This window comes from Scyliorhinus torazame, chromosome 14 (assembly GCF_047496885.1).
Source record: "Scyliorhinus torazame isolate Kashiwa2021f chromosome 14, sScyTor2.1, whole genome shotgun sequence".
Taxonomy (NCBI): Eukaryota; Metazoa; Chordata; class Chondrichthyes; order Carcharhiniformes; family Scyliorhinidae; genus Scyliorhinus; species Scyliorhinus torazame.
This window is the reverse complement of record NC_092720.1, coordinates 81,021,997-81,036,470: the sequence shown is the minus strand read 5'-3', so window position 1 is coordinate 81,036,470 and position 14,474 is coordinate 81,021,997. Positions and strand designations below refer to the sequence as shown.

The window sequence follows — 14,474 nt, the reverse complement described above, 5'->3', positions numbered from 1 at the left end:
CTAAGTTTTTAAAGTAAACCACTGCACTTTCTATACTCCTGCAGGGCTCTCGCTGTTTTGAGCCCTCGTTATCTGTCATTAGCCTCCCTTTTTTTCCCTTATCCAACCATGGATATCCCTTGACATTCAGGATTGTCTGAACTGCTTATTCCCACGCTTCACCTTTATAAGAACATGTTAGCCCTGTACTCTCTCTATTTCCTTTTTAAATGAATACCACTGCTCTGGTTTTCCTACAAGAAGATGTTCCCAGTTGACTTTGGCCAGATCATATCTTATTCTATTAAAACTCGCCTTCCCCCAATTCAGAGCCTTTATTTGCAGTCCATCTTTGTCCCTTTCCATAACTACCTTATAACCTAATGAGTTATGGTCACTGTCACCAGAATGCTCACCCTGAAATTTGTACCACCTGCCTGGCTTCATTTCCTAATACTAGGTCCAGAACCCTCTCTACGTACTGGAATAAAAGTTTTCCCCAAGACAGTTCTCTAGGCCCAACCATCTTCAGCAGCTTCATTAATGACCTTCCCTCCTTGGGAACATACACTGATGATTGCACAATGTTCAGCACTATTGATGCTTCCTCAGATAACTAAAGCAGTTTGAGTCCAAATGCAGCAAAACCTGGGCATCATTCAAGCTTGTGCTGATAAATGGTAAGTAACATTCATGCCACTCAAGAGCCAGGCAATGACTTTCTCCAAAGAGAGAGAATTTAACCATCTCTCCTTAACATTCAATGGCATTACCATCGCTGAATTCCACAGTATCAACATTCTGGGTGGGGGCTACCATTGACCAGAAACCAACTAGACCTGACATATAAATACTGTGGCTATAGGAGCAGATCAGAGGCTGGGAATTCTGTGGTGAGTAACACACAATCTACAAGGCACAATGCAGGAGTGTGATAGAACACTCCCTCCTTGCTTGTATTATTGCAGTACACTCAAGAAGCTCAATGCAATCCAGGACAAAGCAGCCCACTTAAATGGCACCCCATCCACAATCTTCAACACTCACTCCCACCACCACCGACGCACAATTGCAGCAATGTGTACCATATACAAGATGCAGTGCAGCAACACATCAAACCTTCTTCGGTAGCACCTTTCAACGCTGCGTGACCTCTATCATCTGGAAATACAAGGGTAGCAGATGCATGGAGACACCATCTCTTGCAGGTTCCCCTCAAACAAGACACCATTCTGACTTGGTACTATATCTCCATTCCATCACTGCTGCTGGGTCAAAACCCTGGGACTCTCCTTTCCTAACAGCATTGTGGGTGTACCTACTCAAATTGATTGCAGTGGTTTAAGAAGGTGGCTCACCACCACCTTCCTAACCAACAATGCCCACATCCAGTGAAATCATAAATTTTAAAAGTGATTATAAATTTAATAAAGCAATTTAGTTATATGTAAAAGACTGACCATTTAGCTCAGTATGCTTTAAGAAAGGAAAGGTGATTGTTATATCTGTATCCAATTTGCCAAAAGTGATTTTTCACCATCCAAACTTTTCATGTTGTAAAGATATCAGTATGATCAATGGCAGTAGGATTCCTGTTTGTTCAGACTAATCAATATAAATTAACAAAATAGTGATTCATAGGTCATAAGACCATAAGACCATAAGACAAAGAAGCGGAAGTAAGGCCATTCGGCCCATCGAGTCCACTCCACCATTCCAATCATGGCGGATTTCAACTCCATTTACCCGCTCTCTCTCCATAGCCCTTAATTCCTCGAGAAATCAAGAATTTATCAACTTCTGTCTTAAAGACACTCAACGTCCCGGCCTCCACCGGCCTCTGTGGCAATGAATTCCACAGACCCACTACTATCTGGCTGAAGAAATTTCTCCTCATTTCTGTTCTAAAGTGACTCCCTTTTATTCTAAGGCTGTGCCCCCGGGTCCTAGTCTCCCCTGCTAATGGAAACAAATTCCCTACGTCCACCCTATCTAAGCCATTCATTATCTTGTAAGTTTCTATTAGATCTCCCCTCAACCTCCTAAACTCCAATGAATATAATGCCAGGATCCTCAGACGTTCATTGTATGTTAGGCCTACCATTCCTGGGATCATCCGTGTGAATCTCCGCTGGACCCTCTCCGGTGCCAGTATGTCCTTCCTGGTTGGTTGGTTACTGGAAAGTATAGCGTTTCTGCACAGAGCAGGATAAATAGAGGAAGTAACATATGATGGCCAGCCTCTAACAGGCAAGTTAAAGCCTTTTCCTTGAGATGACAAGACAAACCACTTCCATTTGTTATACAAACTTTGACTGGAAGTCAGGGTTGACGGAATTACCCAATAAACTGATGCTTAGGGTGTCAACCAGCCCTATTCAATAGTCAGACTCAAAAAATAGTTTTAAATGAAGACATAATTACTTAGTAAATGAAAAATAGCTAAAACATAGAACATAGAACAGTACAGCACAGTACAGGCCCTTTAACCCACGATGTTGTGCCGACCATTTATCCTAATCTAAGATCAACCTAACCTACCTCCCTTCAATTTACTGCTGTCCATGTGCCTGTCTAAGAGTTGCTTAAATGTCCCTAATGACTCTGACTCCACCACCTCTGTTGGCAGTGCATTCCACACACCCACCACTCTCTGTGTAAAGAACCTACCTCTGACATCTCCCCTATACCTTCCTCCAATTACCTTAAAAGTATGTCCCCTCGTGACAGCCATTTCCACCCTGGGGAAAAGTCTCTGGCTATCCACTCTATCCATGCCTCTAATCACCTTGTACACCTCTATCAAGTCACCTCTCTGCCTTCTTCGCTCCAGTGAGAAAAGCCCTAGCTCCCTCAACCTTTCTTCATAAGACATGCCCTCTAGTCCAGGCAGCATCTTGGTAAATCTCCTCTGTACCCTCGCCAAAGCATCCACATCCTTCCTATAATGAGGCGACCAGAACTGAACACAATATTCCAAGTGTGGTCTAACTAGAATTTTATAAAGCTGCAGCAAAACCTCGCGGCTCTTAAACTCAATCCCCCTGTTAATGAAAGCCAACACACCGTACGCCTTCTTAACAACCCGATCAACCTTGATTATTTTTCTAAAAAGAATAAAGTTTTATTGATTGACTTCGAATGGTATTTTTATCATATGATCTCTCTCCTTTTGTAATGTTTTAGCCTTATTATGATCCCGGTTGATGGACTTGGGTTCGATCCCGGCCCCGGGCCACCGTCCGTCTGGAGTTTGCACATTCTCCCCGCGACTACGTGGGTCTCACTCCCACAACCCGAAAGATGTGCAGGGTAGGTGTATGGCCACATTAATTGGAACAAAAAAATTAATTGGGTACTCTAAATTTTTTATTTTTTTTTAATGATCCCAGTTGATGTTATAACTAGATGGAAAGATCTCATAATGGAACCCTGGCTCAAAAGACTAACTTTTTTTATCAAGCATGGAGGAACATAGTTACAGAACTGTTAATTAGTTTAACAAAAAAAAAAATACACTTATTAAACATGAAAAAAATGGATTACAATACAATACTTCTTTAATCCTCCCCCAGCTTAATACACATAGTTTTAAGATTAACACGGATGACAAAGTACATTTGAAGCTGCATTGGTCTCATTACGCACAAAGAACTTTTATTAGGCACACTGATTGGCTTAGGTCAAATACACATTCTGCTTTGAACTCAAGTAAAGATCTGTGGATGCCTCATCAAAATCCCTCCAGTTGATTTTCACATAGAGTTTCCAAACGCTAATTCCCTAAACACACTTTAAAATCTTCTCTATACTCATGTGGCTGGATTCTCCGAGCCCGCACCGGGTCGGAGAATCGCCGGGGATACGGGAAATTCCTGCCACGCCGCTCCGATGCCGGGACGCGATTCTCGGGCGATTCTCCGCGGTCGACCGGCCAAACTCCCGCCGAGTCACGACGGCGTGGTTCCAACATGGTACCACCCGGCAGGAGCTCGGACCCGCGGTCGCGGTGGACATCCTGGTGGGGGGGGATCTGACTCCGGGGGGGGGGGGGGGCCTCCACGGGGCCCAGGCCCGTGATCAGGGGGGCCTACCTCCTTCCGCGTGGGCTCACTGTCGGTCTCCCCCATGTTGCGAGGCGCTGGCGCAGAGACAGCAACCATGCGCATGTGCCGGCGCGGAGACGGCTGTCGCACGCTTGCGTGGGCGCGAAGACAGCTGTTGCATGCATGCGCGGACCCGCGCCGGCCGTGCAAGGCCGGAGCAGCGCACAGCACTCCGGCGCCGTGCTGGCTACCTGAAGACCGCTGAATTGCTGGGCTGGTCCCATTGACGCCGGCGTATACCACTCCGGTGTTTACACCGCCGTCAACACTTGGCCGGGGTTTCGGAGAATCCCGGCCATGATTTCCATTGACAGTTTGCATTCCAAAATCCAGTCCCCGTTGCCCAAAAGAATCATGTGAACAGAGCTCCGCACCACTTTTACCAGTGGATCCAGGTCAGAATTTATACCAATTCATTTAGGATTCCTTTGCCTCGATTGACTGCCACTGTTACACAAATTCTGATATCCAGCCAATACTCTCTTCCCACTTACTTTAAAACTTGTTTCACAAACTGCAGTAAGACATTGCAAACTTTAGGATTACTTTAGAAACCTTTCAGATTACTTCAGAAACCTAACTTCTCACCACCCAATTCCTTCTCAGTTTTGTTTGTGATGCCCACGAACAGTATCCTGTTCTACTTCCAGGTGTCTAGAGCCAACCATCGTTTTGTTTCTCTGGATCTTCCTTTCTTGCACATTACTCCATTGTACAATTTGTCCTATTTGAGCAGAGCTGAGAGATGTTTCTTCTCCAGCATTCCATCTGCAAATGTTATTGCTTTCTTAATAAACTAAGAACAAAGGAAAGCTCCTCTCTCTGAGAAGTGGCTACCTGTTGCTATGCAAAGCCTTTTAGTTTATTTATTTTCACACTGTAGCCCTTTCGAAGCACAATAGAATCCCAGTTGGAATTGAAACCAATCCCCACACATACAAACACCTTTGTCCAGCATAAATCTAGCTATAGGTCCCTTCCAGGCACAGAACATTAAATTAAACTCACTTAACACTGTACCCTATTTCTAATGTATACCCATACATATAATTCCCTTAAAACACTACATTGTTTTCCTAACAGTGGCTTTGTAACTGCAATGTTGGGTTTACTTTCCCCAATCAGACTGATGTTTTAAACATAAACCTCAATTAATATTTAAATTTGGCAAATGTGACAGTGTGGTTTGTCAATTCATATTTGGACTACTTGATAGTGTTCTATGTGCATGATTACGATTCAGGGAAGGAATAAGCAAGGCTAGCTCCTTATGCTGCAGAAGAGCACCTCCTGTCACTCAAGGAAACAGCAGTATTGATGACAATCATGGAGAAGTGTACGGATCAGGCCATATACTTTTCAGCTAAAATATGCAAACAGCATTTTTGGTGAAAGGGCAAAAGTAAAACAATACAAATCCATTGTATGGAATGCTGGACTTTACCAGCATTTTGGTGTTACAAAAGGTGTACTCAAAGTCTGGTGCAGTAAATTTCGTACTTACCTTTCTCTCTTCTGGTGATTATCAGTTTTCAACTGTTCCATGCATTGATTCATTGAACAAAGTGCTCCTTGCAGTTGTTTTTCACGTTCAATGCTTTCACGGTAAAATTCCATTTCTGCTTCCATTGCTTTCACTTTTTCTTCCATTAATTTGAATTCACGATGTATTAGATAACTAATTCCACAATATTTACAAACAGTCTCATCTTGAGGCATCTAAAAATAAGAATAGTGGGACACAAAACTATTAATCAGAAAGGGCATCAATCACAACTAAATTATGTAGAACACAGTGGCAATGATTATCTGCAGTGAATTTGTTGGAATGTTTCCATTATCAGTATATATTACTGCACTGCAATATAAATGCTACCTATTTTTCCTTATAAAATATTGGTGCATCTGTTAATGAGCAAATTGTTGTAATGTCTGCATTCAATGTTTTAATGGACTACAATTTATATTTTGACCCCAAATTTGCTGCAGTGGTTTCTGAGCACCACAAGGTGCCCCCTTTTAAAGTGGTTTTGTTTTAAAAGGCTTTTTTTTTGTCCAGGTTCCATTTAAAGTGCACTATTCCCCGTTTTAAAGTGTGCGAACAGTGTGATGATGTCATCACGTTCAGAGTCTGGCTTGTGATCAGCACCATTTTACCTTTCCTGTACATTCAAGGAACATAATTTTTTTGCTGCATTTTCAGGTGCTAAACTAGACTTCATGTTTTACCGTCTTTTAAAAACTGTACCTTGTACTTGTTGAGGAACTTTGTAAACTTTGTTCCTTGAAATAATTCTCCATGTACTGAATCTTACAGTTAGTGTACTGTAAACTTTATCTATCAAACTTCTTTGTTGCTGGTAAGTACATACCTGAGGAACTGCTGTGGACTTCTGTTTTTAAAATAATTGTTTGTTTCTATGCTGTATTATACTATACAGGACCTGTGTTTGAGGAACCTGGTGTAAACTTGGTGTTTTAAAGGTGCTTCTGCTAGGATGAAGCCTGCACGCAAGGCAACAATTTTAAAGTCACTTACTGACTGTACATTACAATATTCCATGCTGTATGGTACAGTGTTTCAATTTGTACATTGATTTTTCTGGGCAAAAATTGTCCTCAGAAACATGACTCTGGCTTTAACATTGATTCCTATGGGAAGCCCTGGTTCACTTAAAGGGTTTTCACTTGAATTGGTGATTTTCAGGAACACAACTGTTCTGTTCCTCAATGCTCCAATTTGCGAAAAATATATTAGAATATCCCACACTGCGAGTAGTAACAATTTGGAAGCCAATGGACAATTAAGAATTCATTTTACAGAAGCAAAATAATGAGTAAAAACAGAAAATATTAAAAACACTCAGCAGGTATGGCAGTCTCTGTAGAAAGGGAACAGGACTGTTCTGATGAAATGTTGCAAACCTGAAATGTTAATTCTTTTTCTCTCTCCACAGATGCTGTAAGGGTTTGTTTCACCTGCCAATTTTTGTTGAAATTTCAACCATATTTATTTCTCTGTTTATTTATATCTGGGGAACAACAGCAATAATTCTTAATTATCTAAACCAGCAAAATAACACTGACTGAATGTGAAATATATGCTTACAGACAATATGGTGAGTATAAGAAGTTCCCTTTAGTACTTCCTCTTTCCTCCCATCAATATAATTAGCAACTGAATAAAATATAGAAGATCAGGCAGCAGAATTCTTTCTTTTCCTCTTTTTCCTTTCTGTGTTAAAACCAATGTGATGGCACCTAGCCCCTGGCTTAATGCCTCAATTCATGTATTTTGCAAATCTTGGCTGGGAACATTTGCTTCCATTTCTATATTGTGTAGTCCTACCATAAAAAAGAAATTAAAAGGAAGATAAAATAGAAATTAAAATCCTGCAGTGCCAACGGTCTAAATGACAGTGGTGATCGCATCAGCATTAATCAATTATTTCAAACAGGTGTTGGCTGATTTAAAAGTGGGTGGAACTATGAAAGTTAACTATAAAATGTTTTGGAGTGGCAAGTGCAAAAGTTCCAGCGAACTATGGCCTGGTGTAAACAAAGGCCTGATCCACCAAACCAATCATTTCCTCAGACTTGTGCATCATAATACACAGATATGCCATCAGGAGATGGTGCGAGACTCCAGCAAATTCTGGGCCACAGTATTTTTTAATGTTTTGGAACTTCAAAGAAACCAATTTGGGACTGTAAAATAATTGTAAATTTTGCCATGAACATACCTTTTGCTGTACAGTGAAAATAGATTTAGCTCAAAACTTCCAAAGCATGAGTTTGCACTGCTTAATAAGTTGGAAACCCTTGTAATGCAATGCTACAGGACATTCAATGACCTCACACAAGTGGTGCAAAATCTTAAAGTGCATCTTCGAATAGCAGATACACTTGCTGTTCATTTGAACAATGGGCGGAATTTTCCATTTTCTGCACAGGGTCCTGGCTGAGGGAGGAATACTGCGTAGCTCATTGGTTGCACAGCTGGCTTTTCTTGCCAGATAATCTAGCATTTTGTGCAAAAATACAGAGATGTGGTCCATACGGTCATGCTGGCAGGGTGTCCCAATACAAAACCCCCCACATACACAAGAGGATTCCCCCTCCCCCACAGACACGGGGGACCCCACCCCACCCCCTCCCCCACACGACACATGGGACCCCCCACCCCGACATGATAAGGGGAACCCCCCCGCCCAAGAGAGCTCCCCAGAGCGCCCCCTCTGACACTGTCCCCAGCACCCTGGCACTGCCCCTTGGCACTGTCTCATGGCACGGCCTCCAGGGGCTATAATTACCTGTGCACCCCTGGCAGGTTCCCTTCACCTTCTTCCTGCTTTTAAAAACCAGTTGCAATGTGGGGGGAACGATATGGCAGGGAAGCCCACTAATTATATTTAAATGCACCAATATGAGGTTCCTGCCCTTCCTGGGTAGATGCCTCATTTCAACACTGGCAGGTGAAGGGTCAGGGAAAATTGGAAATTAGGTCTCACTAGCGAGATTCTCATTTTCGGAGTCTCATAATTTTTCACGGCAAACACAGGTGCAAAATCGTGGCAAATTGCTGTATGCAATCTGAACTAAATATGCCGCTCACAGCTGCATGCATCAGTAGGCCCAAAATTGTAACTTCTTGGCACCATTTAAAGTTGCCCTTAACTAATAAAAGCCAAAGTTATATTAACGGGAGGTTCATTTTGCTGGAGTGGCTACTGGTTGTCTCGCAGAAAGTGAACCTGAGCTCGGAAACAGTGAAAAATGGCACAGTAAGAGAGAGTGGATTCCAGGCTTTTGCACTCCAGAATGCACTGGAGGAGGTGGAAAGGAGGAGAGATGTCCGAAAGAGACCAGGAGGCCCTCCACAGAGGGAGAAAATAGCTATAGTCAGTGTCCCTGGTTAAGTTCCAGGGGCTGGATACAGTGCCACCAAAAGTCCAAAGTCCAAAAGTTCAGAAAATGCATCTTCAAATGGCAGATCCTACGAACTGCACCTGAGTTCACACACTGCTCAAATCACTACATTTCCATCATTCACCTATCAACAACCTCGATCAATCAGGACTCATACCTAACATATGCTTCACATCATTCTCATACGCTTAGCACTGCTGCAAGCCTCACATCCACCAGAAAGTCATGCTGCTATGCAAAATGTGATACAGTAGACCACTGACATGCTCAAACAGTGATTCCACTGTCTGGACCACACTGGGGGAGCCTAGCAATATTCAGCAGATTGGGTCTCAAATTTCTTGGTAGGGACTACCAAGGGGACCTGCATGGTGCACAAGCCTGCCATTGAGGAGAAAAACCTTGGCATCAGCTACATGGTGAGTAACTGACGGGCAGGAGTTCGAAGAAGAAGGTGGGTGGAGGCAACAATTCTGGCCACGCTGGTATACGAAGAACTCACCCAAGTCTGAGATCACTAACTGCAATCAAAATTCCTCATTCACCACCAGTCCCACAATTTACCTTCCACTTACCATCATAATATCTGCATGGTCAGAGTGCAAAATTAAAAGCCAACACAAAATAAGTATTCCAAGCCAAATTTAGTAATGAAATTGTACCAGATCAAAAGTCAACTAATTTTCCTTGTACACTCCTAGTCTTCTGTGTGCCTTCTGTCCTTGTGTTCCTTTGCAGTATAATTGGTGTAAGTGTGGTAGTCTGTGTAGAGGTATTACGGTATCTGGTAATGCTGGAACACCATTGGTAGATATTGTATGTTTCCTATTGGTCAAACTGTATGGTAGCTCCGTCCTGCAAGGCGGGGTATAAGAGCCCGTGCCGCCCCAGCAGCCTTCTTTCTGTACCTGAGCTGCTGGGGGAAACATCTAGCTTATTAAACCTTCAGTTGGACTACAACCTTGCTTTAGTGGTCATTTATCGTGCATCAATTTAATAAGCTAGATTTAAAAGGATGGAGCTCCGAATCAAGCCGGAGTGTCTGCAACTCAGCCCCCACGCGGCGAACTCAGCGGCAACCTTCAAGCACTGGCTGGTGTGTTTTAAAGGATATCCTGGAACGGCCGAAAACACACCCACAGGAGAACAGAAATTGCAAGTCCTGCACTCGAGGGTTAGCCCAGAAATTTACACCGTCATCGAGGACGCGGACGACTTCTATGCAGCAATGGAGCTGCGAAAAGGACATTATATTCGCCCCGTAAACCAGGTCTGCGCCCAACATCTGCGAGCAACGAGGCAACAAATCCCTGGGAAATCGCTGGAAGAATTCTACCGTGCGCTCTTTGTGTTGGGGAGGAACTGCAGCTGCCCGCAAGTTTCGGCGAGCGACCACACAGAACTTTTGATCCGGAATGCTTTCGTGGCAGGTATGCTGTCCTCCCAAATCCACCAGCGATTGCTGGAAAAAGACACCCTAGGCCTCAAGGAGGCATGTCCCTTACAGGCTCCCTGGATGTGGACTCCCGAAACGCCCACGTTTACGTTACCGACCGCGCGGCAGCCCCCTGGGCAGCGTGGAACCCCTCTGCAGCCGATCCCGAGACATGTACCATCCCCCCACAAGCTTGTGCTGCATGGCGGCCTGGCAACCCCGGGGGGCTACTTTTGCGGGCAGGCCAAGCACCCCCGGCAGCGCTGCCCGGCCCGCACATCCACCTGCAAGGGATGCGGTAAAAAGGGTCACTTCGTGGTGGTATGCCAGGCCTGTGCGGTCGCCGCAGTCTCCGGTAGTGAATGCGGACCACCACCACAACGCTCTCCACCGTCCCCGTGAGGCCAGCGGGCGCCGCCATCTTCCTCCTCCAGGGCCACGTGCGGCCCCCGGGTGCCGCCATCTTGTCCCGCGGACTCCACGTGCGATGTATGGGCGCCGCCATTTTGTGAACCCCCAGCCATGTGCAACCAATGTGAGCCGCCATCTTGGATGGACTCCCAGGACCCCAGACCGGCTGACAGCACATCGCCCGAAGAGAACACTCAACTGCTGCGATTAGCCTCGGTGACCCTGGACCAGTCCCGGCCTCGAACACTCTCAACTGCTACAACAACAGTACTAATCAACGGGCACGAGACGTCCTGCTTAATCGACTCTGGGAGCACGGAGAGCTTCATACACCCCGACACGGTAAGGCGCTGTTCTCTCCTCGTCCACCCAGTTAATCAAAAAAATCTCCCTGGCCTCCGGTTCCCACTCAGTAGAGATAAAGGGGTTTTGTGTAGCAAACCTCACGGTCCAGGGAAGGGAGTTTAAAAATTACCGGCTCTATGTCCTTCCCCACCTCTGCGCGGCCACACTCCTAGGGTTAGACTTCCAGTGCAATCTCCAAAGTCTAACTTTCAAATTCGGCAGCCCTATACCCCCTCTCACTGTCTGCAGCCTCGCGACCCTCAAGGTCAATCCGCCTTCCCTGTTTGCGAACCTCACCCCGGATTGCAAACCCGTCGCCACTAGGAGCAGACGGTACAGTGCCCAGGATCGGATCTTAATTAGGTCAGAGGTCCAAAGGCTACTGAGGGAAGGAGTCATTGAAGCTAGCAACAGTCCCTGGAGAGCTCAAGTAGTGGTGGTAAAGACCGGGGAGAAGCATAGGATGGTCATCGACTAAAGTCAGACCATCAACAGGTTTACGCAGCTGGACGCATTGCATACCCTCTCTCCCGCATATCCGACCTGGTAAACAGGAACAGGATCGCGCATTGTGAAGATGAGGTGTGAAGTTTCGGTTGGGGCGATGGATAGTTACAAGGTAGCGTGGAAGGATCTAAAGAGAGAGCTAAGACGAGCAAGGAGGGGACATGAGAAGTATTTGGCAGGAAGGATCAAGGAAAACCCAAAAGCTTTCTATAGGTATGTCAGGAATAAGCGAATGACTAAGGAAAGAGTAGGACCAGTCAAGGACAGGGATGGGAAATTGAGTGTGGAGTCTGAAGAGATAGGCGAGATACTAAATGAATATTTTTCGTCAGTATTCACTCAGGAAAAAGATAATGTTGTGGAGGAGAATGCTGAGCCCCTGGCTAATAGAATAGATGGCATTGAGGTACGTAGGGAAGAGGTGTTGGCAATTCTGGACAGGCTGAAAATAGATAAGTCCCCGGGACCTGATGGGATTTATCCTAGGATTCTCTGGGAGGCCAGGGAAGAGATTGCTGGACCTTTAGCTTTGATTTTTATGTCATCATTGGCTACAGGAATAGTGCCAGAGGACTGGAGGACAGCAAATGTGGTCCCTTTGTTCAAAAAGGGGAGCAGAGACAACCCCGGCAACTATAGACCGGTGAGCCTCACGTCTGTAGTGGGTAAAGTCTTGGAGGGGATTATAAGAGACAAGATTTATAATCATCTAGATAGGAATAATATGATCAGGGATAGTCAGCATAGCTTTGTGAAGGGTAGGTCATGCCTCACAAACCTTATTGAGTTCTTTGAGAAGGTGACTGAACAGGTAGACGAGGGTAGAGCAGTTGATGTGGTGTATATGGATTTCAGCAAAGCGTTTGATAAGGTTCCCCACGGTAGGCTATTGCAAAAAATACGGAGGCTGGGGATTGAGGGTGATTTAGAGATGTGGATCAGTAATTGGCTAGCTGAAAGAAGACAGAGGGTGGTGGTTGATGGGAAATGTTCAGAATGGAGTACAGTCACAAGTGGAGTACCACAAGGATCTGTTCTGGGGCCGTTGCTGTTTGTCATTTTTATCAATGACCTAGAGGAAGGCGCAGAAGGGTGGGTGAGTAAATTTGCAGACGATACTAAAGTCGGTGGTGTTGTCGATAGTGTGGAAGGATGTAGCAGGTTACAGAGGGATATAGATAAGCTGCAGAGCTGGGCTGAGAGGTGGCAAATGGAGTTTAATGTAGAGAAGTGTGAGGTGATTCACTTTGGAAGGAATAACAGGAATGCGGAATATTTGGCTAATGGTAAAGTTCTTGAAAGTGTGGATGAGCAGAGGGATCTAGGTGTCCATGTACATAGATCCCTGAAAGTTGCCACCCAGGTTGATAGGGTTGTGAAGAAGGCCTATGGAGTGTTGGCCTTTATTGGTAGAGGGATTGAGTTCCGGAGTCAGGAGGTCATGTTGCAGCTGTACAGAACTCTGGTACGGCCGCATTTGGAGTATTGCGTACAGTTCTGGTCACCGCATTATAGGAAGAACGTGGAGGCTTTGGAGCGGGTGCAGAGGAGATTTACCAGGATGTTGCCTGGTATGGAGGGAAAATCTTATGAGGAAAGGCTGATGGACTTGAGGTTGTTTTCGTTGGAGAGAAGAAGGTTAAGAGGAGACTTAATAGAGGCATACAAAATGATCAGGGGGTTGGATAGGATGGACAGTGAGAGCCTTCTCCCGTGGATGGATATGGCTGGCACGAGGGGACATAACTTTAAACTGAGGGGTAATAGATATAGGACAGAGGTCAGAGGTAGGTTCTTTACGCAAAGAGTAGTGAGGCCATGGAATGCCCTACCTGCTACAGTAGTGAACTCGCCAACATTGAGGGCATTTAAAAGTTTATTGGATAAACATATGGATGATAATGGCATAGTGTAGGTTAGATGGCTTTTGTTTCGGTGCAACATCGTGGGCCGAAGGGCCTGTACTGCGCTGTATTGTTCTATGTTCTATGTTCTATTACAAGGTCTTCTCCATTGTGGATCTTAAGTCCGCCTACTGTTGCTCGTTTTAGCCTTAGTTTAATTACTCTTATTCTGTCACCTTTGCTCTTGAGTCGCCAGGTATCTTTCTGATACTGCCACGTGGTTCAAGTCCGAGTAATGATCAATAATCCAACACGGTGAAAGAATCTGCGAATCCTGGGTCTCCCTGAGGGAGTGGAGGGGGCTGATGCCGGGGCATACGCGAGCACGATGCTCGAGGCGATGATGAGCACGATGCTCGAGGCGATGATGGGCACGAAGGCCCCTTCGAGGCCGCTGGAGTTGGACGGGGCACATCGGGTGCTGGCGAAGAAGCCCCAGGCAAATGAGCCGCCAAGGGCGATGGTGGTGAGGTTCCACCGGTTCACGGACAGAGAGTGGGTCCTGAGATGGGCCAAGAAGGAGCGGAGCAGTAAGTGGGACAATGCAGAGATCCGAATATACCCGGACTGGAGCATGGAGGTTGCAAAGCGGAGAGCGGGTTTCAACCGGGCCAAAGCGGCGTTGTACTGGAAAGAAGTGAAATTCGGAATGCTGCAGCCAGCGCGACTGTGGGTCACATACAAGGGCCAACACTATTACTTTGAAACGCCTGAAGAGGCGTGGACCTTTGTACAAGCCGAAAAGTTGGACTCTAACTGAGGGTTTGTGAGGGTGGGGGGGATGTTTTGGGGTTTGATGTGTGATGGTTGTTGTATATCGCGCGCAGGAAATGTTACATGGGCTGGGGGAGAGAGACA

The 14,474-nt window shown here is 45.5% G+C and overlaps 1 protein-coding gene across 3 annotated transcripts in view; it reads right to left on the bottom strand.

Annotated features, from left to right (window-relative positions):
• Window positions 1-14,474, bottom strand: part of lekr1 (Leucine-, glutamate- and lysine-rich protein 1) — a 437,902-nt gene that overhangs the window by 251,858 nt on the left and 171,570 nt on the right. For all 3 annotated transcript variants that reach the window (XM_072474414.1, XM_072474413.1, XM_072474415.1), the window contains exon 3: window positions 5,590-5,804. In XM_072474414.1, the coding sequence (XP_072330515.1) occupies window positions 5,590-5,804 (215 nt within the window). The remainder of the gene's footprint in view (window positions 1-5,589; window positions 5,805-14,474) is intronic.